The sequence below is a fragment of the Arctopsyche grandis genome, chromosome 3, assembly GCF_051622035.1.
Source record: "Arctopsyche grandis isolate Sample6627 chromosome 3, ASM5162203v2, whole genome shotgun sequence".
Taxonomy (NCBI): Eukaryota; Metazoa; Arthropoda; class Insecta; order Trichoptera; family Hydropsychidae; genus Arctopsyche; species Arctopsyche grandis.
Window position 1 is genome coordinate 36,349,751 of NC_135357.1, and position 22,131 is coordinate 36,371,881.

The 22,131-nt window shown below is 34.4% G+C and overlaps 1 protein-coding gene across 4 annotated transcripts; it reads left to right on the forward strand.

Annotated features, from left to right (window-relative positions):
- The first annotated feature begins 1,705 nt into the window (after positions 1-1,705).
- LOC143910079 (mannosylglucosyl-3-phosphoglycerate phosphatase) lies at positions 1,706-20,927 on the forward strand. 4 transcript variants are annotated; one of them, XM_077428436.1, is made up of 16 exons: positions 1,714-1,898; positions 3,278-3,425; positions 13,477-13,600; positions 13,680-13,787; positions 13,871-13,957; positions 15,833-15,999; positions 16,067-16,165; positions 16,239-16,361; positions 16,436-16,604; positions 17,244-17,422; positions 17,502-17,657; positions 17,730-17,909; positions 17,992-18,116; positions 18,189-18,302; positions 19,401-19,497; positions 19,570-20,927. In XM_077428436.1, the coding sequence occupies exons 2-16, from the start codon at positions 3,300-3,302 to the stop codon at positions 19,648-19,650; spliced, it is 1,935 nt and encodes a 644-aa protein (XP_077284562.1). In that variant the 5' UTR covers positions 1,714-1,898; positions 3,278-3,299; the 3' UTR covers positions 19,651-20,927. The 4 variants fall into 4 exon arrangements, with proteins under 4 accessions (XP_077284564.1, XP_077284562.1, XP_077284566.1 ...); XM_077428438.1 differs by lacking the exon at positions 3,278-3,425 and having other exon boundaries at positions 1,706-1,898; XM_077428440.1 differs by lacking the exon at positions 3,278-3,425 and having other exon boundaries at positions 1,714-2,073.
- The last annotated feature ends 1,204 nt before the right edge of the window (positions 20,928-22,131 follow it).

Here is a 22,131-nt window from a genome sequence, read left to right on the forward strand (position 1 = left end):
AAATCTTTACGCATTTTTGCTGAAGAATGAGTGTTACTGGCTTTATTTTAAGACTAAGATTCTTAGTCCAAAATAAAGTCGATGTGACAACCCCGAGGTACTGGCCGAAAACCATCGGTTGGCCAGCGCTTCGCCGGTAAGCAATCACTTCCTTCCCGGCTGTCGAAATAAATAGTCATGCATTTTTTATTTTATTTATTTTTACATACATATGTATATATACCAGGAAGGCCTAATTGGCAAACTCTGATAGGAAACAAACGACCTGGAATCATAGACCAAGGTCTGGCCAGTAGCAACCAGTGGGACTCGAACCCGTGACCACTATGTTCGAAAGCATATATGTTAACCACTAGTCCACGCTGCTGTATTACCAACACAGTCCTCTCACTCGCCCTACCCCCATACCAGTAACACCCATTCTACCGTGGAGATGCGGAAAAAGATTTTTAATAAATTTGGAGCGATTGAAATATCTGAAAAATTATGTAAACGGTAAACGGGTTACATCCCAAATGTGAATCGCTAACAGGATAACCGCCGCTACAAAAAATCACTCGGATCTCCTGTCGCACAATAAAAAAAACGGCCCAAATATTGATCAGCAAATGCTTTTTTTTTTACGAGATTTGGACAATTTTGAGCAATATTTGGGCAGTTTTCTGTACGCCAATTTTCCGCGCGAGTGATTTTCGTAGCGGCAGTTTTCCTGTTAGCGATTCACATTTGGGATGTAATCACCGAACCCAAATTTACTAGGCTTTGTTGGTAACGGTTGTGTGATTATTGCTCACATAACGGTCGTCCAAAAGTCAATGTTTAAAGCCTCTATATCGGAACATCTGGCAGCCGAAAAGTCCATCGTACTAACAATAACTAGTAAAAGCCGAGATTACGGATGAGGCGGACCTTTTCGGCTCGCTTACCGCTGGTAGCCGACCCACTGGCCACTGTCATTGGCTGCTGTGTGACAAGAGATCCGCGCGAGTGATTTTCGTAGCGGCGGTTTGCTTGTTAGCGATTCATCTTCGAGATGTAATCACCGAACCCAAATTTACTAGGCTTTCTCGGTAACGATTGTGAGATTATTGCTCACATAACGGTCGTCCAAAAGTCAATGTTTAATACCTCTATAACGGAACAGCTGGCAGCCGAAAAGTCCATCGTACTAACAAAACGCTCGTCCAAAAGTCAATAAAACCTCTAACGCAGAGCATCGTAACCTGTGCACCGCGGTAATATGTGTTCCCCGAACAGCACTTCGGCCTAATGCGTGCGAGTGAAATCGCGTGTGAGGGAGAAAACCAATATTAGTTAGTGTTTTGTCCCTATGCATATACGGAATAACTAGCGATTGCCGATGAAGTACATATATATGTACGTAGCTGACAAACTCTACGAGTCGTAAACAATGTGTGCCGCGAATATCCAAAGGTTACGGATGCTCTGCTCTAATGGAACATCTGGCAGCCGAAAAGTCCATCATACTAACGATAACTATCATGCTAACGATAACTATCATACTAACGAGAACTTGAGTGCCAAATATTGTGTATTCGCAATTTTCATGGCAAAAATTGTCTTTGTGACCACCGCAATGTGACGAATAGTCCAATTACCGTCGATAACAAACAACTTCAGAAGGCAACTAAAACAAGCGACAGTTGGCGCCCGTCGACAGTTGGCAGCCTCTCATTTCGAATGAGAAACGTCAGTGGCGAGGAAGCTCGTGGGAGGATCGATCGTGTGGGTGTGCGCGTACTTATCGTCGTCGTCTCCGTCAAGAGAGACAGACAGAGAGAGAGAGAGAGAGAGACGGAGCGCGCGCCCCCCGCCCCCACCCCGAGCCCCTCCCGTCCTTGAGAGGCCCCCCTGCTGACCTTGACCCGCTTGTTGAGGTTATACTTGCACAGTGCACTCTTGACAACCACCCACCCACCCACTCACCCACTCACCCACTCACCCACTATCGTCCAGTCTGTCCCAACTGTCGAACCTTCGAACCGTATTGTCGAATCGCGCCACATTTCATTCACCAAACCTACGAATCGTACCACATGTAATCCTGCTTGGGTAACCTTGACAATTTACATGCTTATATATTGTACACCAAAATATATTTTCTATGTACCCCCACACTAGGTATGTATCGCATTGCTCATTTTAATTACTTACATGTATCAAACTTTGTAGGATATTTTTTTGATTATCGATTTAGAAATGTTTTTTCGATTTGTGCCGCAACCTGCATGACAAAATGAACGTTTCATACAAGTCTGTTCAAATTGACTTTAAAGTTGATCTTTACAACAGACTATTCCTATTCATGGGACTTTGTATGAAGCCATCGAATAATTGTCAAGAAATACTAAAAAAAATCCGAGTTTATTCAAAATATATATCTTTATTTACAAAGTATAATGCTATTTCCAGTGCTCCGAATTTTTCCCACGATCAGACTACAATTTTATAAAAATTAAATTAAATTTCAAATATTTTTTAATTACTAACATATATATAGTGCTAAAGTAAATCATAATTTTTTTTCTTTATGTATACTTAAATGACAACATTTTGGCGTAAAGAATTTATCAAATATCAGTCTCTCGTCAATTTGACATAAACATGAGAGAAAGACAAAGATTGAAACACCGTTTTTCAGGTCTACATATGTCCATACATCTTAATTCGTAATTCAACATTCATCATTCATAATCGCACAACACAAATGTGCGATTTATACGCGAAATCGGAGTCGGACTCGTTCTAATTTTTGAAAACTCCGACTCCACAGTCCTGGTTATTATTATTAAAAGTTACCGACCATTTAATTTGACCAAACTGAACTTACATCGTGTAATACTGTTCAAAATTAATTTCCAATTCTAATTTTAACACATTTTCTTTATTAAAACTGAGGACTGTTAAACTATTAAAAAGAATTGAAACCCAGGTCATGCAGATTACGGTACACTTCCCGACATCCATTCATTATTACATCGTTATGATCAGTTTAATTATATCCATTGTCGGACCATCATTTATTTGCGCTTCAATACACACACACATACTTTCAAATATTACAGCGTCCAAACGATACTTGTATTACAATCGCAAAGTGTCCTGTCAATGTTTACATTGCGATAAAGGTTTCCGACACATTGTTACATTTCGTAAAGATCAAACATCAGCGCGGTGTGTGAAAATTTTGCCGTCAGAAGTTTATCCCCGATGATTTATTATGTCGTTGTGTAACGTGGTTGTTTTTTGTGAGCAGCCCGCGCTTCGGATTGTAGAAAATGGCCGGATTCGCGGCCCAAGCTGCCATCAGGTCGAAATGGACCGATCTGATCGAATCGTCCAGCATTGACGTGCCCGGTGAAGTCACACAAGGCGTCCGATCTGTAGTCGGATGGTTGAAGCAGGCACATACATATATATATATATATACTTATCAATGCTAATTTTCTTTCGCTATGATCATTTCATTATTTGCCGATTTATACTATACTATATATTATACACACAGCAGGCAAAAGATAAACGGAAGATTGGAGACGCTCTGAAAAGGTTCACGTCCTCAAGATCCATATTGAAATGTTAGAAATTTCACTGATGGACATGAAATGATGTAAGAATTGACTATTTCTATTTTAACCCTTTGCCCGCGGCAATAAATATAGCGAACAAGCCCTTTCGCGAATTTGGCAATCGAGTTTTCGACCTTAAATACAGATTTTAATATTTACTCAAGTAACCAGATATGTTAATTAACACATAAAGTATTATTTTAAACAATAAAATACATAATATATCTCGTAGTTTTGGGCTTAATTGTCAAATAATCATTCTTCATACAATTGAACGTATCTTCGCCATTGTTCAACAGACGTGACGTCACATAAACGAAGTTTCAGTATGGTTCCACAAAACCACTAATTTTGACTGGTATATATTCATTTTAAGCTAATTGAATAGATGGCATTCAACTCTCAGTAGTATATTCAACCAATTTTGAACCTTAAAACAGTTGAAATGGGGCGCATATAAGGCTCAAAATCCCGTGCAAAGTTCAGAAATTCTATGGAAGTCAGCCGCGCTACAGACTTGTCGCGCAAAGCTTCCATAGAAGACGGCCGCGGGCAAACGGTTAATAGAGCAGAAATCAGCTGTTCCGATCGGACCCAAATAGCAGATGTTGTGATTTGTCAATATTACAATACTACACTTACATGCCGTACTTGCAAAAGTTTAAAACTATGCTATTTGAGTCCAAATTCAACATACGGATTCGACGCCGACGGGCATATGAGTAGAATTGTAAAAATTCTAGCATCTCTAAGTCAGTTAGCGGCTGATTTTTCAAAGTAGACTGTTCCGGGACGCCGTTCTCTTTTGCCCTCTGTAATATTTATAAATACAGTTTAAACATTCACGTTTAGTTGAATTTTACGAGACACCGCTTACTTTTTAGTGCTGTTTATTTATTTATATGTATTTCTTTGTCACACGCTCAGTAGTCATATAAGCCACATTTACATGGACAGTGTATACTGCATTTGGCGGATATTTAACCAATGTCTGCCATTCTATTGATGAGTTTACGACAAGTTTTGGATGGGTATCGACGGCGGTAGGTGCGGCACGTGCCTTGAAATTCAATAGATTACATCTATGCAGATCCGTCGAGAAATAATAATTCCAGGCCCTTTTTTCTAGGGAGAACTCATTTTATAATTTCGAAAACAAATAACCTTTCCTCCCCTGTGATATGTATTTACTACAACTCGACTCTAATAATGGGAATACCGATATGAAATGTAATAGATACAAGGTTCAGAATTTTTGTATTCCTCCGTAATATAATTACGAATTACGTCAATTTATGTGTACAAAATACATATCATCGGAGCGCGCGGATGTTTTTGGCACCGTAAGGGAAAGGTTAATAACAAAACAAATTACCTGAGTGGAGACTTATCTATCTTTACTAAGTTTTTATCCACTTAATTACGAATATGACAATGATTTTTGTTGGTTTGCTTACGTTTATGAGATATGAGCGTTTAAAAAAATGCGCAATTTTTAACTCTATCTAGTATTGCTATGCCAAAAGTGAGTATTGGAATCAATTATGATTTTTTTTCTATTGATTGTAATTTTTTATTTCTTTAAAATACGTATAATTGATTATCCGGCGAGTTTTGGTCGAAAATAGCATTTATTGGACCAGTTCTATATTTCACTACGTTTGCAAGGGTTGGTTTTCGATTAAATTCAATTTCTTAATTTTATCTGAACGTATTAATTCGAGCGGTAAATGATTTTAAAGTAAAATATGAAATATACTAATCGTAAGTTTCGGTATGCAAATGTGAGCGAGTGAGATGGAGTGATGCGCTCTCCATTTATTTATTCATATATGTACATATATGTATACCAGGAAAGCTTAACAAGTAAACCCTATTGCGCTTTCCTGGCCAATTACAAACAATTATACAGTACCATAGAGACAGAGTGGATGGCATTTTATAATATTAGCAAATTCGAGATGCTAATAAACTCGATAAATTTGATATATTTTATGTACATATGTACATTATATACACAATAATACATTAAAGAAAAAATGTATATATGCATATACTCAATTTTGTATTTTATTTTTTTAAACAGAAACGTTTCTACAAGCCTCATATTAGATTGCTTTCGCTTTTTCGTCTGACGAAATTTTTATTAATAAATTAGGCCTGTTTTATTACTTATATCTCACTACGTTTACAAGGATTGATTTTCAATCTCAATATATTTTTATATTTTTTTTTTTTATCTAAACGTACTAATTCGTATATATGTACGATATATACGAATTAGTAAGTTTGTATATATGAACACGATTCGTATATACAATGTATGAATTCAGATTTAAAAAAAATAATATCGAGATTGAACACCAATCCTTGTAAACGTAATGAAATATAAAACTGGCCCAATGGATACATTTGAGAAAAAAATGTATTTTAAAATTCGGTAGGTAATTAATTATGCGTATTTTAAAACAATAATAGAAAAAACATCTGACTTTCATTCCAATACTCACTTTTGGCACAGCAATACTAGATTTTGAGTTTAATTATGCGTATTTTAAAGCAATAAAAATCGTAATTAATAGAGAAACGTCTGACTATTGATTCCAATACTCACTTTTGGCATAGCAATACTAGATTTTCAGTTAAAAATTGCAAAAGCCTAAAATTTGAAAAAAATTACGCATTTTTTTAAACGGTCATATCCCTTAAACGAGAGCAAAACAACAAAAATCGTTGTCATATTCGAATTCAGTGGGTCAAACTTAGTAAAGATTGGTTAGTCTCGTATTGGTAAAAATTGAAAAACGTGTTTTTTGTTGCTCAGTGTAATTATGAAAGAAAAATGCATAGGCAAAAAAAAATTTAATACTATTAATTTACATTTAAAATATTAAACACGAACCAAATATCCTTAAGTTGCGCTGCAGGCTATATTTTTATATAAAACTAGTGTTGTGCCCGTTGAAATTTCAACGGATGACTAGGGAAACAAATTTGTACATGATTTAAAATAAAGTTTCAATACGAATAGTAATAATTAATGAAAATCGGAACTGAAACAGAGATCGGGAATTAGAATTGAAGCAGGGATCGGGAATTGGAACTGAAACAGGAATTCGGATCCGGAACTGAAAAAAGAATCCGGACCCGGAACTGAAGCGGGAATCCGGAATCGGAACTGAAAAAGGAATCTGAATCTATCTCTAAGCACAGCATATATATACTCCTGGCATTCTAAAATTGTTTTTTTTATATCCATACTTGTCGACGCGTCCGCCACATACCCACATACATACATACATATGTACATCTTCTTCTTCTTTTTTATTCCTCTCCTCGTAGGAGTTTGGATATCATGACATATATCTTCTCTCTATCCATGGTTGCCCTGAAAAGTGTTGTGGAGTCACATTGGTACCATCCATGAGATGCGTCTTCTACCAACGCTTCTTTTCCCTTGTACTTTCCCCTGCAATATGAGCTGTATGATTTCATATTTCGGATTTCTCATCACATGCCCCAGGTATTCGAGCTTTCTGTGCTTCACGACGCTTAATAACTCTCGTTTTCTTTTCATTCGTTTCAATACTTCTTCATTTCGGACTCAGTCCACCCAGGGGATCCTCAACATTCTCCTGAAACACCACATTTCAAATGCTGCCAGCTTTTTCTCTGTAGCTTGAGTCATGGTCCAGGATTCGACCCCATAAAGAAGTACCAGATTGAAATCTCTATTGCAGAGGAGATCACGCATCTTGAAGAAAGCGTTTCGCGCCATCTCTATTCTGATTTTAATCTCTTGTGAATGGTCCCATTGGTCGTTCAACCAGCATCCTAAATATTTATATTGATGCACTAGTTCAATGTTTTTGTCATTTATTTTTAGTGACGTGGGAGGCATTTCCAGTTTTTTATTTTTGGTAATAATATGTACATCGCAAACCTTTAACAATGCATTTACAAAATTTGAACAATAAACGGCACCTTGGCTATCCTACCTCTACACATAAGCTCTGTAGCTCTAGAAAATTCTCAAATAGTCTTATTATTTGAAATGCCAGTGTGGCTCTCTGTGAGATTTTTACAATGGTAAAGCACCATAAGCGATATCAATTATCAACCAAATCGATCGCACACACTGAAAGACCATAAACTGGCAGTAATACTCGTCCGTGAAAGCGTAGCTTAACCCCCAGTCCTTGCACACAAACGTATATGATCACATTTAAATATAGGTGAGCACAAAACGGTGGGCTAATTCAATTGTGTTGTAATTGAAATGGAATACGGGTGAAGTTTAGTGTGTCAATGTCTCTCTCGCCACGTCGTCTGCGTCCGTGACTTGTCCTCTTGCCAAATTGGCGCGGTCCGTGTTGCAGTCTGTCACTTGACAATGAGCGTTTAGCTCGGCCCGGCCCGCGTCTTTTTTTTTGTCTCGTCCCATTAAAACATCACAGTCAGATCGATTCAGAGTTTCATTGCATCCTTATATGTGTATCGTGCGATAGTCGTTGAACAGGAAACGTTCCATCAACGCCGAGGTCAATATCAAAATTTTAAACGTGTTTGATTGGTGTGGGAAAATTGTACGATTCTCTCTGCGGAGCGTTCCACTGGAATGTGAGGACCTCGGAGCAAGTCGGTGTCGATCCTCGTTTGTTTATAACTTGAATTGAAACAGTGCCATCCTTAGCCGATGCCCAAAAGGTTTATTAATTTTGATAACACTGAGCAAAAATCCCATTTTTTCTTACCGGAGCGGAGACTAATCAATATTTACCAAGTTTGACCCACTAAATTCCAATATGAAAATGATTATTGCTGGCTTCGTCTCGTTTATGAGATACTACCTACATATAAACAAGAGCTACCTACCTACATATAAACAATAGAAAAATAAATTTTCCATACATGGCGCTAAATGCTCGTGGCACTATTTTCCAAGAGGAAAAATTAATAACAAGCAATATATATATACAGGTTTTTCTCGATTCTGCGAACCAAAACTTACATACATACATACAAAGCAGTGGCTTGCAGTGAAATTCTCTCTTTTTACATACCTCCTTAACGTTTCAATTATTGTCGTACAGCCTTACTTAATGTGCGCCAGCAGGATACAAGAAGAACAGGCTGTTCCCCACGCATATTATGTAAGGCTGTACGAAAAAAAGAGAGAGAATTTCACCGCACGCCACGGATACAAAGTCTCTTTCAAAATTTTATATTATATAAGCGTTTAAAAAAACGAAATTTTTACAGATTTTTTGCTTTTGCAGTCTAACTCAAAATTTAGTATTGCTGTGTTAAAAGTGAGTATCGGAATCGATAGTGGGATGTTTTTTCTATTGATTGTAATTTTTCATTGCCTTAAAATTCGTATAATTAATTATCTAGCGAATTTCAAAAGTTAAAAATATACTTATTTTTACACATTTTTTCTCGAGCATTTATTGGACTGTATTTAACTACGTTTGCAATGGTTGGTTTTCAATTAAATTTTATTTTTTTATTTTATCTGAACGTACTAATTCTGGCGGTAAATAATTTAAAAGTAAAATATGAAATATCCTAAGTTTCAGTATGCAAACGTGAGCGAGTGAGATGTAGTGATGCGCTCTCCATTATTTATCTCACTCTTTTCATATGCATACGGCCTAGTCTTTAGCTCAATTTAAAATCATTTGCCGCGTGAATTAGTGCGCTTAGATAATAAAATATATTGAGATGATAAACGTGTTTAAGTGACAAATTAGCGAAATATGTTAATAATATTACGGGAAAAAATACGTAAAAGTATATTTTTAACTTTTAAAATTCGCTAGATAATTAATTATACATATTTTAAAGCAATAAAAAACCACAATCAATAGGAAAAGCATTTGACTATTGATTCCAATACTCATTTTTGTCACAGCAATCCTGGATTTTGAGTTAAACGCTTATATCTCAAAAATAAAACGTCATATTCGAATTTAATGGGTCAAACTTAGTATAGATTGATTATTTTCCGCTCCGAGAATTCTTTTTGTTGCTCAGTATAATCAGTTCAAATGGAAATATGAGACTATACAATATTTCAGTCAATCTTTTGAAGTTAAATTTGTAACTCTTGCCAGAACACATTATATAATTTATGTATATGTAATGCGATATCTTTTAAAATCAGATCAATCACTGAAAAAATACAAATAGTATGAGGCACATTGTTTTGAGATGGTTTCTGGAATTAACGTTTCTACTCATGTTATTTGAGGACGTCATTAAATTAAAAAGTATTCAAAACTTCATTTATATCATCAAAGTCTTAAACTGACTGAGATATGTGCGATATATGTAATTGATGCAATTTTAATTTGGGCTCGGAATGGACTGGAAAAGCGGTCCAGTTCGTAAAATCTATGACACTATTGCTCCAGGTCACGAAACTCACAGTACAATAGCTATAGAAGAGCTACATGATTATTATATTATAGCAATACAATGAGCAAAATTTCACCTGCAGCGCATTCTATTTAAGAGAATTGATTTTTATTATTTGGGTTCATAAATAAAAGAATAAACATAAAAAATAGTGACTATCGATAAATGTAATTGGATATTTTTTGTATCGGAGGTTTCATGTCTTCCCAACTATAGTCATATTTTCAGCATTCATCTTCTGCAATCAGCATCTTTAATAGAAAAAGAATGTTTCGACTTCATGACGTCACATTATAAATAAATAAATGGCTTCAATTACACTGTTCGACACAAAAAATGGTCCAAAGACGAGATATGACTTTTCTTATAGATCTATGCCCAGTAAACGCGAATCTGGTAATAAAAAGTTTTGATTGGCTCGAGATTCGGAGATGTGTTCTTTAAATCGCGCGATTTTTCTATATCTTGGTGTTGTTCGGTCGATGTCTCAAAATCTGTCAATTTCCTGTTCAAAATGAATATTGTAATCTATAGTCGGGTATTTTATCTTTCATTTTTAGTACTTTTCAGCTTTCAAATCTCTCTAAGTAGTCGTCCAGTTCAAATCTAAAGTCAAAAATACGTATTTTCACTTGGGATTTTTTCTCATACTGTTAATACTATTTTATATTGAGTATTTTCTATTGAAACATGTTTATTGGGATAGTGTTCTGGCCACACTATTTTTTGTTTTCGTTTAAAAGGGTTAATTAGAAGTGTGCTGAATTTTAAATCGGTAAAATTGCGAGCTAAAAACTCGCTACTATTATTTACTTGTATTTACACGAATCTGAATTGAATTAATAGGGATAATATATTAAATTGTCTTTATACGAGAATTAACAACACCAAGATATAGAAAAATCGCGCGATTTAAAAAACACATATCTCCGAATCTCGAGCCAATCAACATTTTTTATTACCAGATTCGTGTTCACTGGGCTATATCTATAAAAAAAAGTCATATCTCGTCACTGAACCAAAAATAAAGTCGTCATTTGTCGAACAGTTTATATGTATTTTGAAAAAAGTCCAATATATGTATCTTGGTATTGTACATGAACTATTACGGAACAGATTTGACCTCAAACAAAGTGCTAAACCTGATCGTTTAACTTTCAAAAAACGTTTTATTGATTCTAGTCATATCATAATTTGACTTAATTATGACGAGATGGTAACCTCGTCTTGTCAAGGCTTAAAATATTATTTAAACATGTAATACTCTATAGAATCTATAATGTAATCATTTTTTATGATGCAAACAAAATTTGAAACCGGTACTGTCATAATTGTTTAAAGTTTTTGGTTACCATATAGAAAATACTATGAAAATAATTTATCATGCTGTCGGTAATAATGAAAAGCCATTTTGACTTGAGTTATGAATACAATTTTGCATAATCAACCAAATGACAAAACTATGGTTTAAATCAGGGCTGTAGAGTCGGATTAAAGCTTACCGACTCTGACTCTGGCTTTATTTTATGATTTGACTCTAACTTGAACGATTTTAGTAATATGGACTTTTCTTGCTAACGTATAAAAATAATAGCTATTTTTAAAATATAAAAAACTAAAGGAATTAAATAAATCACTAAAAATTGACACGTAAGCCATTTAATGAATAATTTCTTATAAATAAAAAGAAGGTACATTTATAGTATACATGTGTGTGAATTTCACACACAAACAAATTGATTTAAATAAAAAAAATTGACCAGAAGACATCAAAATATGTGCAATTCAACGGTTTTATTTATAATGTAATTTAAATTCATGATTTTTATGACGAAATTGTTGAATTTCAATTTATTACTTGATTTACTTCAATAAAATTAGAGATTATAGTTTATTTATTTGTACAGGTAAAAACCCATTTAAGTAAATCATATAATATGAATCGTATAATATAAATATTAGCAATAAAAGAAAACAATTATAATAGAAAAAGTAGTGAAAAACAATAATATACGGTTTTATCATATGATATACTTATATGACAAAAAACATAGAACGTATAAATAAATGATAAAAAAAAATAGTAAAATCATAAAAATGATAGTTGATATTAATTTAAAAAAATAATAATAAAAAAAGTTTTTAAAAAACATACCTCTTCTATAATTTGTATATAATATTATTATTTTGAAAAAAATACCAATAATTTTATTTTACTACCGCCATCTATGTGTAAAACTAAAAACTGGATAAACGTCAGGCACTTTTCAGAAATTCAAATTTCAAACGCGTCTAAAACGATATTTTTTCTCCATCGTAATGGCGGAGGATACATTTACTTATATTGATGACCAAAATGAGCAATATGGCAAAGTATGAAAACGATCGGATAAGAGGTAAATTTTTTCCTGAATTGTAATCGTAAGTGAAGCTAAAAGGAGTAATATGTAAAAAAAGGAATCAGAGTTGGTTGATTTTTTATTATTACATACCTCCTTTACGTTTCACTTACGATTACAATTCAGGAAAAAGTTTGCCTCTTATCTGATCGTTTTCATACTTTGCCATATTACTCATTTTGGTCATCAACATAAGTAAAGGATCCTCCGCAATTATGATGGGGCAAAAATATCGTGTAAGACGCGTTTTAAATCTGCCCGGCGAGATAGTCGTTGACGTCTATCCACCGTCTGTCTATTAGTTTTAAACATAGATGGCGGTAGTAAAATAAAATAATGGTATTTTCATTCAAAATAATAATTTTATTACAGCTGACTTCACAGCCCAGGTTTAAATACATATAATATACATTTTTATGTATAATATATATGTATTTAGTGTAATGTTGATAAAAAATCAATTTACTTCACAGTCAACAGTTTAATTTTTTACGCACTATCAAATTATATTACTCAAAACAATAATTCATACACTAAATGGATTTTCATTATAAGCCAATAATATATGTAATAGCATCGAATATTTAATATGTAAAATACATAATAAAATTTGATTGCCTTTTCTGTTCACTTCGATCATGTTAAATGCCAAGATATAACAAATACATATTATAAGCCTTTATAATATAATTTGATGCATCTTATGAAGCCTACACATTTAGAACTATCATGTTTTTCCCAAACAAGACCAAATTTGTTCACCTCGTAGACTAGCCTATTGCACAACAGCAAAAGATGTACAAAATCAATCGGAATATGTAAATAGACGTAGATGGTGAATGTGTATAGTGTGCCATTATATACAATAGTTCTTTGTTTGTTTTTTTTTTTTTTGTTTTATCATGATGCTGTGGAGATGGACGATTCGTCTTCTTAGTAGTGTCGAGGTATTCGACACACGAGATTTACAATTGTACATGCATGTCGATTATTTACGTATGCACGATATTTCGCATCGTCCGGTGTGTCCATTCGATCTGATCATGACCCGTCGTCGTTTTCAGGCCTCTCTGGAAGTGCGTCAGGCGGGGAGACGAGCCGTGTCTACCCTCGGCGGCACCGCAATGTCACGGGACACCGTAGTCATCTTGCACTTCAACGATGTCTACAACATCGAGGAGACCACGAGTAAGACGTTGCCAAGTTTTGAATTTGTGCCGCATGTTTGCGGTGATGTGAATGCTCAAGTTGTTCTATTGCTTTGCAGAAACGGAACCTGTCGGAGGAGCTACCAGATTCGCGACGGCCGTCAAAACCTTCTCCAATCTCAACCCCCTCGTCTTGTTCAGCGGAGATATATTTTCACCGAGCATGCGTTAGTTTTGTATACTGTGTACTTGATTCGATTTGCACTATTCTTTGTATGTATGTAATAGAATTGTAAATTTTTGATTTCAGTTAGTACGTATACTAAAGGTGAACAAATGGTGCCCGTATTGAACGAGATTGGAGTTCACTGTTCCGTGTTTGGAAACCATGATTTCGGTAATTTTGAGTGTGATCTAATAATGAGTTTGTATGTAGATGTGTAGTATGAATATTTGAGATGTCATTAGGGCTTATTATTGTCTTCAGTTACGCCTTAACCCTACCTCACCGAAGTGGGGTATGCAAGTGTGGTTTTCAAAGCTATACACCTTATATTTCTTGTATTCCTAGAATGAACTACAAACAATTTATTTTAATAGATTTTGTATGATTTAGAAAAGGGGTACATGGTAAAAAAATACATTTATACATTTCTACGTTCCAAAGTATGATTTAAAGGCGGTAGTGATAAGTCATGTTTTTGACTGTTCGCTTGCATATTCTTGTTTTTCGATGAATCAATGCGAGAGAAAGAAACAGCTATATTTTCGTAAGCTATTGTTTTTGGCGCGTGGCTATTGAGTCATGCAGTCGCCTGTTGGCCTTACCTACATATGTGCCTTTGCATGTCGATGCTTGTCGTTATTTTCTAAAAATAGTAATACTAGTTCTTAACCTTGTTGGAGGTACTGAACCCCACCAGTTTCATATGCGCATTCACCGAACCCTTCTTAATTGGAAAAATAAAATATGATTTTTTTCAAATTCAAAACATATTTGGTTATATATTTTACTGGTGCACAAAATGAACCGTGCATCAACATCGCTGTGTTTAAAGAACAAAACCATTAAACGTGATTTTCACACAAAAACAAAAACATAATAATGAAGATTTACTGCAAATTAGTGTGGCTTCTGCTGTTGCCTTTCAGAGACCAGTTCAGAAACCTTGGCAAGTGCCACTCTCCTGTCATTTTCGCAACAAAGTCTGTTCCTTTTCTTCGTTTTTTTATGTCCAGCATCCTCGAAAAGGTTTGCAATCTCCAGAGTAAACGGTATGAAAATCTCCAGAGCTTTCTTAGCAACAACAGGGTACTTTACCATTTGTTTGACACCAAAACTTTGAGAGCGTTGTTGTTCTGAAGAGTTGCTGTTGAACCTGGCTTTGCTGAATTTCCGCCGAACCCCTGAGACTGACTCACCGAACCCCTGGGGTTCGATCGAACCCAGGTTAAGAACCACTGGTCTACATATATAATTTATTTATTTATTTTATTCTAAACAGACCATTGTGGCAAAACAGGAATTCCTAAAGCGCCACAATGGTCAAAAAATATAACACAAAAAAAACAAAATAACAATTAAACATAAATTAATACAAAATAACGAAAATAATATACTCATCAATTATACATAAAAAAAAAATACATTTGAACATAAACACATCCATACATAAACATAAAAAATAGCATTTAATAATAACAGATAAAGTAAAAATATCAAATAAAAAATATAGCATAAGGAATGCCTTGCACCTACAGCCAGTTTCAATAAATATGTAAGAAACAACTACAAATACAAAACATCCCTGTAAGGCCCAAATGGAAGAGAGTTAATCAAAATTTCACTCATAAATCACAATCAATCATGAAAACAATGATGAGCGCAGACTACCAGATAAATGGGTTAGAGTAATTTCCGACAATTTACACTCACTAAGGTGGAAAATATCACATTCAGTCTCGGCAGCAACGATTTCATTAAGAAGTCGAATAGCTCTTGGAATAGGAGCCATTCGAAAAAGAACTGTGCGAGCAGCAGGTACAACCATCAAATGATGATGTCTACCACGCCCATAATTATTAGGGACATAAAGTCCCAACTGTTCCAACAACAACGGGCATGACGTATTACCACGTAAGAGCAGGATAACGAAACGAATTAATGAGAAGTTTCTCCGAAGTTATATATAATACCTTCATAAGTTAAATTGAGTTTAATCCCACAATACGTATGTATGTATACAACCATTTCACAAAATTGATCTTTCAGATCACGGTCTTGAAGTTTTGTCAAAGTGGGTGTCGATGTGCAACTTTCCATGGCTGATGTCCAACGTCATCGACAACGAGACAGGTCGGCCGCTCGGAGACGGTAAAATAACGCACGTTGTGGATTGGGGCGGCCGTCGCATAGGCTTAGTAGGCCTCGTCGAACAGGTTCCTCTAATGTCTTAAACAAGACTACCAAATTTAATTACTTATACTAATAATGATTCGTTATCAGGAGTGGTTGGACACATTGGCGACGATCAATCCCGATGAAGTGACTTTTTTGGATTTTGTTGAGGCTGGAACCAAGCTGGGAGCTCAATTGAAACAAGAGGTAACTAACTAACTAACTAACTAGCCACTTATGTATGTATTTGAAGTGTATAAACACAAATCATTCGTTTCAGGGTTGCGACTATGTCATCGCTTTGACGCATATGAGGACTCCGAATGATTTGAAGCTTGCCGAGCAGTGTAATGAAGTCGATTTGATTCTCGGAGGACACGATCACGTCTATGAAACTCATTTAGTGAGTGTACATATGTATAGTAATCTTGAAAATTTGGCTTTCGGTTGGTTCATATTAAATATTCCGTGTTTCAGGTCAACGGAAAGTATGTTATCAAGAGCGGCGTAGATTTTAGAAACTTCTCGAAAATTTGCCTTAACTTTGATAAAACGAACGCCGTTGACGTGACCATCGAAGAAATTAGCGTCACATCGGCTTATGCTGAAGATCCGGTGCTTAAAGAGAAATTGGAACAATACTCAGGTCCGTCCAAAGCTCATTCATTAGAAAATAAAGGGAACAATTTAAATGTCCTTTTTATAAAATAGATGTGCATTTAAAAATTTTGTACATTAAAAAAAGTTGTGTGCATTTCTAAATGACGGATACAGATTGCATTAGAAACATTGCTTTGATCATCGAAAAAAATATTTGCTACTTAAAAAGCGGATGAAATGTGCATTAAAATGGCAGATGAACTGTATCGGCATTGTCGTGAATACCAAAATACGAACCGATAACGACGAACGCTTCTCTCTACTGAATTCCTTCTTTTTTTTTACTCTTTGGCTTGCGACCTTCGACACCTACAACCTTGGCTTCGACTCTACGGCCTGACATCGTCATTCATATTCATACGTAAACAAAAGTAAACACTTTTGACAGTTTACTGCAACGTTGCCACTTTTTGTATCTATTCTATTCTTTCGAATGATCGTTTCATATTTATTAATGTTCACTTTATAATGCCAAAATATTTTATTCGATGCACAATATGAGATTGTTTAATGCACCGAAAATATTGCACAAACATTTTTTTTTACGATTCAAAGTATTTTTCTCTATGTACAGTTAAATCTAAGTTAAACAAAGATGTGACATAACCTCAAATAAATTTTATAGCTATGGTCGATGGAAAGATGAACGAAGTCCTCGGAACATTCGCGGTGCCACTCGAAGGCCGTTTTAAAATAATCAGAACCATGGAGACGAATCTTGGCAATTGGATCTGCGACGTTATACTCGCAGCCACCGGTGCCGATCTCGTAATCATAAACTCCGGAACATTCAGAAGTGATCAAGTAAATACATAGTAACGGCAGTGTTATTTTATTGAATAACAATACAAATGTTATATAACTGGATTTCATGATATTTTAGGTTCATCCTGCAGGTGAATTTACAATGCGCGATCTTTCCAATATAATACCAACTCGTAACTCGCTCGTCTTGGTGTCTTGTACCGGAGAGATCATCTTGAAAGCGCTCGAGAATGGCGTTTCTAAGTACCCTAAAATGGAAGGACGATTTCCACAGGTATTAATCATACTAAAATAGATTCTACATCACCAAATGCCATCTTGTCAACTTGTGTTTGCATTAATTTAGGTCGGTGGTTTGTCGTTCGCTTTCGATCCGACCAAACCTGAAGGCGAACGCATCGAGCGAATGACTGTGAGAGTTGGAGACGAATACCTTCAACCGAGCCAGACTTACCGCACGGCTATCAAACGATACATTCATCAGGGGTGCGACGGATACAACATGTTCCACGACTGTCCTATAATTGTAAGCACACTCACCGTTCGTAGTCAAGTCGTATCAAGATCTGCTCGGGATGCAATCCATGTATAATTAATTCTGATTGTAGCTGGACGACGATCTGTGCCCAGAGATAGGACTGTGCGTTCAGAACCACTTCAACGCCATCAACATGAGAACAGGACGGGCTAAACATTCGAAACACAGACAATCTCTTATAACATTGAGTCGAAGGTATGTATTGTCCTCACATTACATACAGTGTTTCAATGACTGTTAGCTCAGTAGTTTATTGTTTGATTACAGGCACAGCCTCGTGAAAATGTTGGATGGCAGCGAATTGGATGGACCGCCACCGATGAGAAGAGCTTCATCAATAGACACACCATCTATTACGCCCAGTACCAACTCTCATCATCGGTACTTATAATATACAATAATACTCATAGATTTGTATAACCAGTACTACACCATGGCTGCTAAGTAATATTTGAATATAGTTATAACCAGCAGAAGAGACCAGTGGTTAGCATATAATGCTTTGAACAAAGTGGTAACAGGTTCAAACTCCACTGGTTTCTGCTGACCACACCTTGAATTTGTGACTCCAGGGCGATTATTTCTGATTTTCATTGAAATGGTTCCAACAAATTGGCAACCTTGCGTATTTTCTTACAAATCTCGAGTTTTCAGCAATCTTGAGTTTCGCTAAATAGTATAAAATGCTGCAAATTTATAAATTTGACCACAAATGTCTGTGTAGATGTTAACCCTTTGAGTGCTGACGTCTTTTCTATTGAAAGCCCGCTGCGCTGAAAATTTCGCCAACATTTCCAACTAGAATTATTTAGAAATGCAATAGAAAGCCGGTATAAAATTGTCGCTAATAACGTTTTGTAACGGTGTGTTTAGACTCTCTAATATATCTTGCAACAATATAAAATAAACAAAAGGAGTCTATTAATGAATGTATTATTCCAAAACTAGTTCCATCTTCTTCGTTGTTGTTAAAATGTAATGCTCACTATCTACATGCTAAGCTACAAACTAAAATACTCAGCAGTTAGGGATTTCCATCAGGAAATTCTGCTATGGTTATTAATTCAGAAATTCCGGTGTAAACCAGTCTTTATAAACGTTGACAAATGAATGACACGGATTACACGACCCGTGTTCAATGCATTTTTTTTTTTCAATTTTACCTGGAATGGCTTAGCGAGTAGTATTCTTGTTTACTTTGTACATGCTCAAAATACAACGCCTATCGGCGTTTTTCAAGCCCGTGGACTTGTTGGCAAAACGCCGATCGGCGTTGGTCAGCATTCAAAGGGTTAATCGATGTGTATTTACTGAATTTCGTAATGAATTGAATTTGTAGTTGCAGCATTTGATGTATTTACTTTGTATAATACATAAAATGTACAAGTTTTTGGCCATAAAAGCACATTGGGATTACCTATTAGGCCTTTCTTCTATAAATTAAAAATAAATAAATGGTTTTCTATTTTAATATTCCAGAATGACTCGGCGTGCTTCTCTCGACGACTTGGAGCAAGAGTCTTGTCAGCTGACTCCTAAACTGGAGCAGAGGATTGTTATATTAGATTCACCTCAGGTACATAAATTTTCAAAATGGCGGACCTTTTTTTTTTAGATACAACCTAGTAATTTGTTTTTTGTATTTAAGAAATTGAACGAGTTGCTTTTGCAAAGAAGCAGATGGGAAGCCGATTCGGTGATAAAGGAAGTCGACGAAACGTCACCGTAAAATATCCAAACATCTCTTCTTCAATATTTATATTATATACTAACTTTACAAGGTCACAACGAAACGTTACTCCACATATGTTTGTATACATAAAAAAAAAAACGGGACAAATCTTTTTATTTGATTTCATGTTATAAAACTTTTGCAGAATGTGTACTGTACATATTTACATCGGATTGTATTCGGTGATATGAATAAATATTGTATTGTGATGTCTTTAATATACCAGTGTGGAATATTTTGAGGGTTGGAATGCTAACAGTATTTTTTTATTGATTTATTTACACACATATAATGTGTCTAATGAGAGTATTTCTATATGTATATATTATTAAATTATATTTTCTTAAGATTGCTCATTGAATTCGCATGAAATGCACCTTTAGTCTTGTTGTCCACGGGACATTTATTACATTATGTAATTATTTTTGTATATCAATCGTTTTTACGTTACTTGAACGGCAAAATTGCGACGGCCGATCATTATTTTAAGCCGTCATATATTTATGTATTGAGCTTTTGTCGTAATGATAGATTACAATAATAATGTGTGTACGATATTTTGCTAAACGTACTCTCTCATGTTGGGATCACGTTCGCCTTATTTATAATACTATCAATCCTTAATGAAAAAAAGTTTAAAAAACTTGAATCGCTTCAATGATTCTCGTCAGTATTGTTTTAACGTTCATTGTTTACCTCAAGTTAGTACTGAACTAAAAAAATTCGAACGCTTTCGTTTTGTTTTAATACAAATCGAGTATGAATGAATTTCCAGCGTAATATTTAGCTGTAATAATTAGAATATGCAATAATTTGTTTGCGGCAATTTTTTGTGATAGTGTTAAGATAAATTTAGGAATATATGTAATCAGAAACATTTACTGATCCCATTGCAAGATCAGATTTATTTATTACTCGTTAGTATATTAGTATGTGAGATTGTTGTTTATTTTTATTTTTTATTTGCTATTTATATACTTACGAAGCAATGGCTGGACACCAGCTCTGTGTGTTGTGTTGAATTATTATATTAATAATAATTGCCTGTTTGCTTTATCGTATTATACATGTGATTTCGTCCACGTTACCATTTTAAATTTGTATTGTATTATAATATATGTAATATTCACAGTTGGCGATCTGAGCACAAAATTAACATATCATCGTTGAAGACTTTTTTCACTAATCATCAACGGTATAATCAACAAATATGTATATTTAATATCTGCACAATAGCTTATCTAGCAATTTAATACAGCCATGTTTATCTTCTCAAAAGGAAATGAATTTGAAATGAAATATTTATTACACAAAAAGTACAAAAGTTAATTGTCGATTTTGTATTATTAATATTATCCAAACAGATTTCACAATTTACGATGTTGTATATTGAAGATTTGAATACTGAATGTGTAATTATGTCATGATTATTTATTATGATTAATAATAGTGCTGTGTATTATTTATATATTTAATATTGCATATTTAAAATTAAATATAAACTGAAAATTGGCACCAAATGTAAAATTGTAGTTATTACATTCAATAATATGCACAGCTTGTACGTATGTATCGTATAGTTCGGCTTTATATATTGTAAAAATGTTTGCTCCGAAATGTCGTTAATCATTGATTATGCAAATTTATAAATATCGTTGTACTGTTGAAACTTGCGCAAAAATTATACAACATACAGATATTTGTAGTTTGTACTAACGAATGAATATTTTCTAGGTAAAAATGTAACTGTCAAGTTTTTAAATCGGAATTATTTTGTATGTGTATTATATTTATTAAACTGTTATATTGAAATTTGTTTCCGTGATAATATATAAGTATTAATTACAGTAAATGAGTGTTGTAAGATCTAAGTTTGCTGTAACATACTGGGTACATTATATTATTAACAAAAAATAAATTAAGAAACACCAAGTGACAAAAATGACGTGTACTTCCATATGTGATATTATTTTAATTTAATTTAGTTTAGATGAATGTTATTTGTTTGTTGAATGCAACTGTTATTTATATACGCATACTTTTTCTGTCAACTGTTTTTTTATGGTAAATATATATACTATTTATTTATAATATATGTACATGAATTAATAAAGCATTGATTTAACTCGGAATATTTTTTCTTCCCTATTTGATTTAATTCAGTGAAACTTGTACATATTACAAATATATATATGAAATAAACTGTTTATCAATATATTAGTTTAATAATAATAATAGAAAGCTTGGAGAAAAAGAGGAAACGTTTAGTACTCTTCGGATTGTTGAATTTTGGATGATAAATCCTCAATATTGACAATAAAAAAAATATACTCTCCAGTACATACATATGTACATAGATATAGAATAACATAAATGAGGCATTGCAAACAAAATTGCTTAGAGAAAGTGGACCCAAAGTACAGGGGAAGTAATTAAAAAAATCGACTCATGGCCAGCTTGCTACTCAGAGAGAGCACT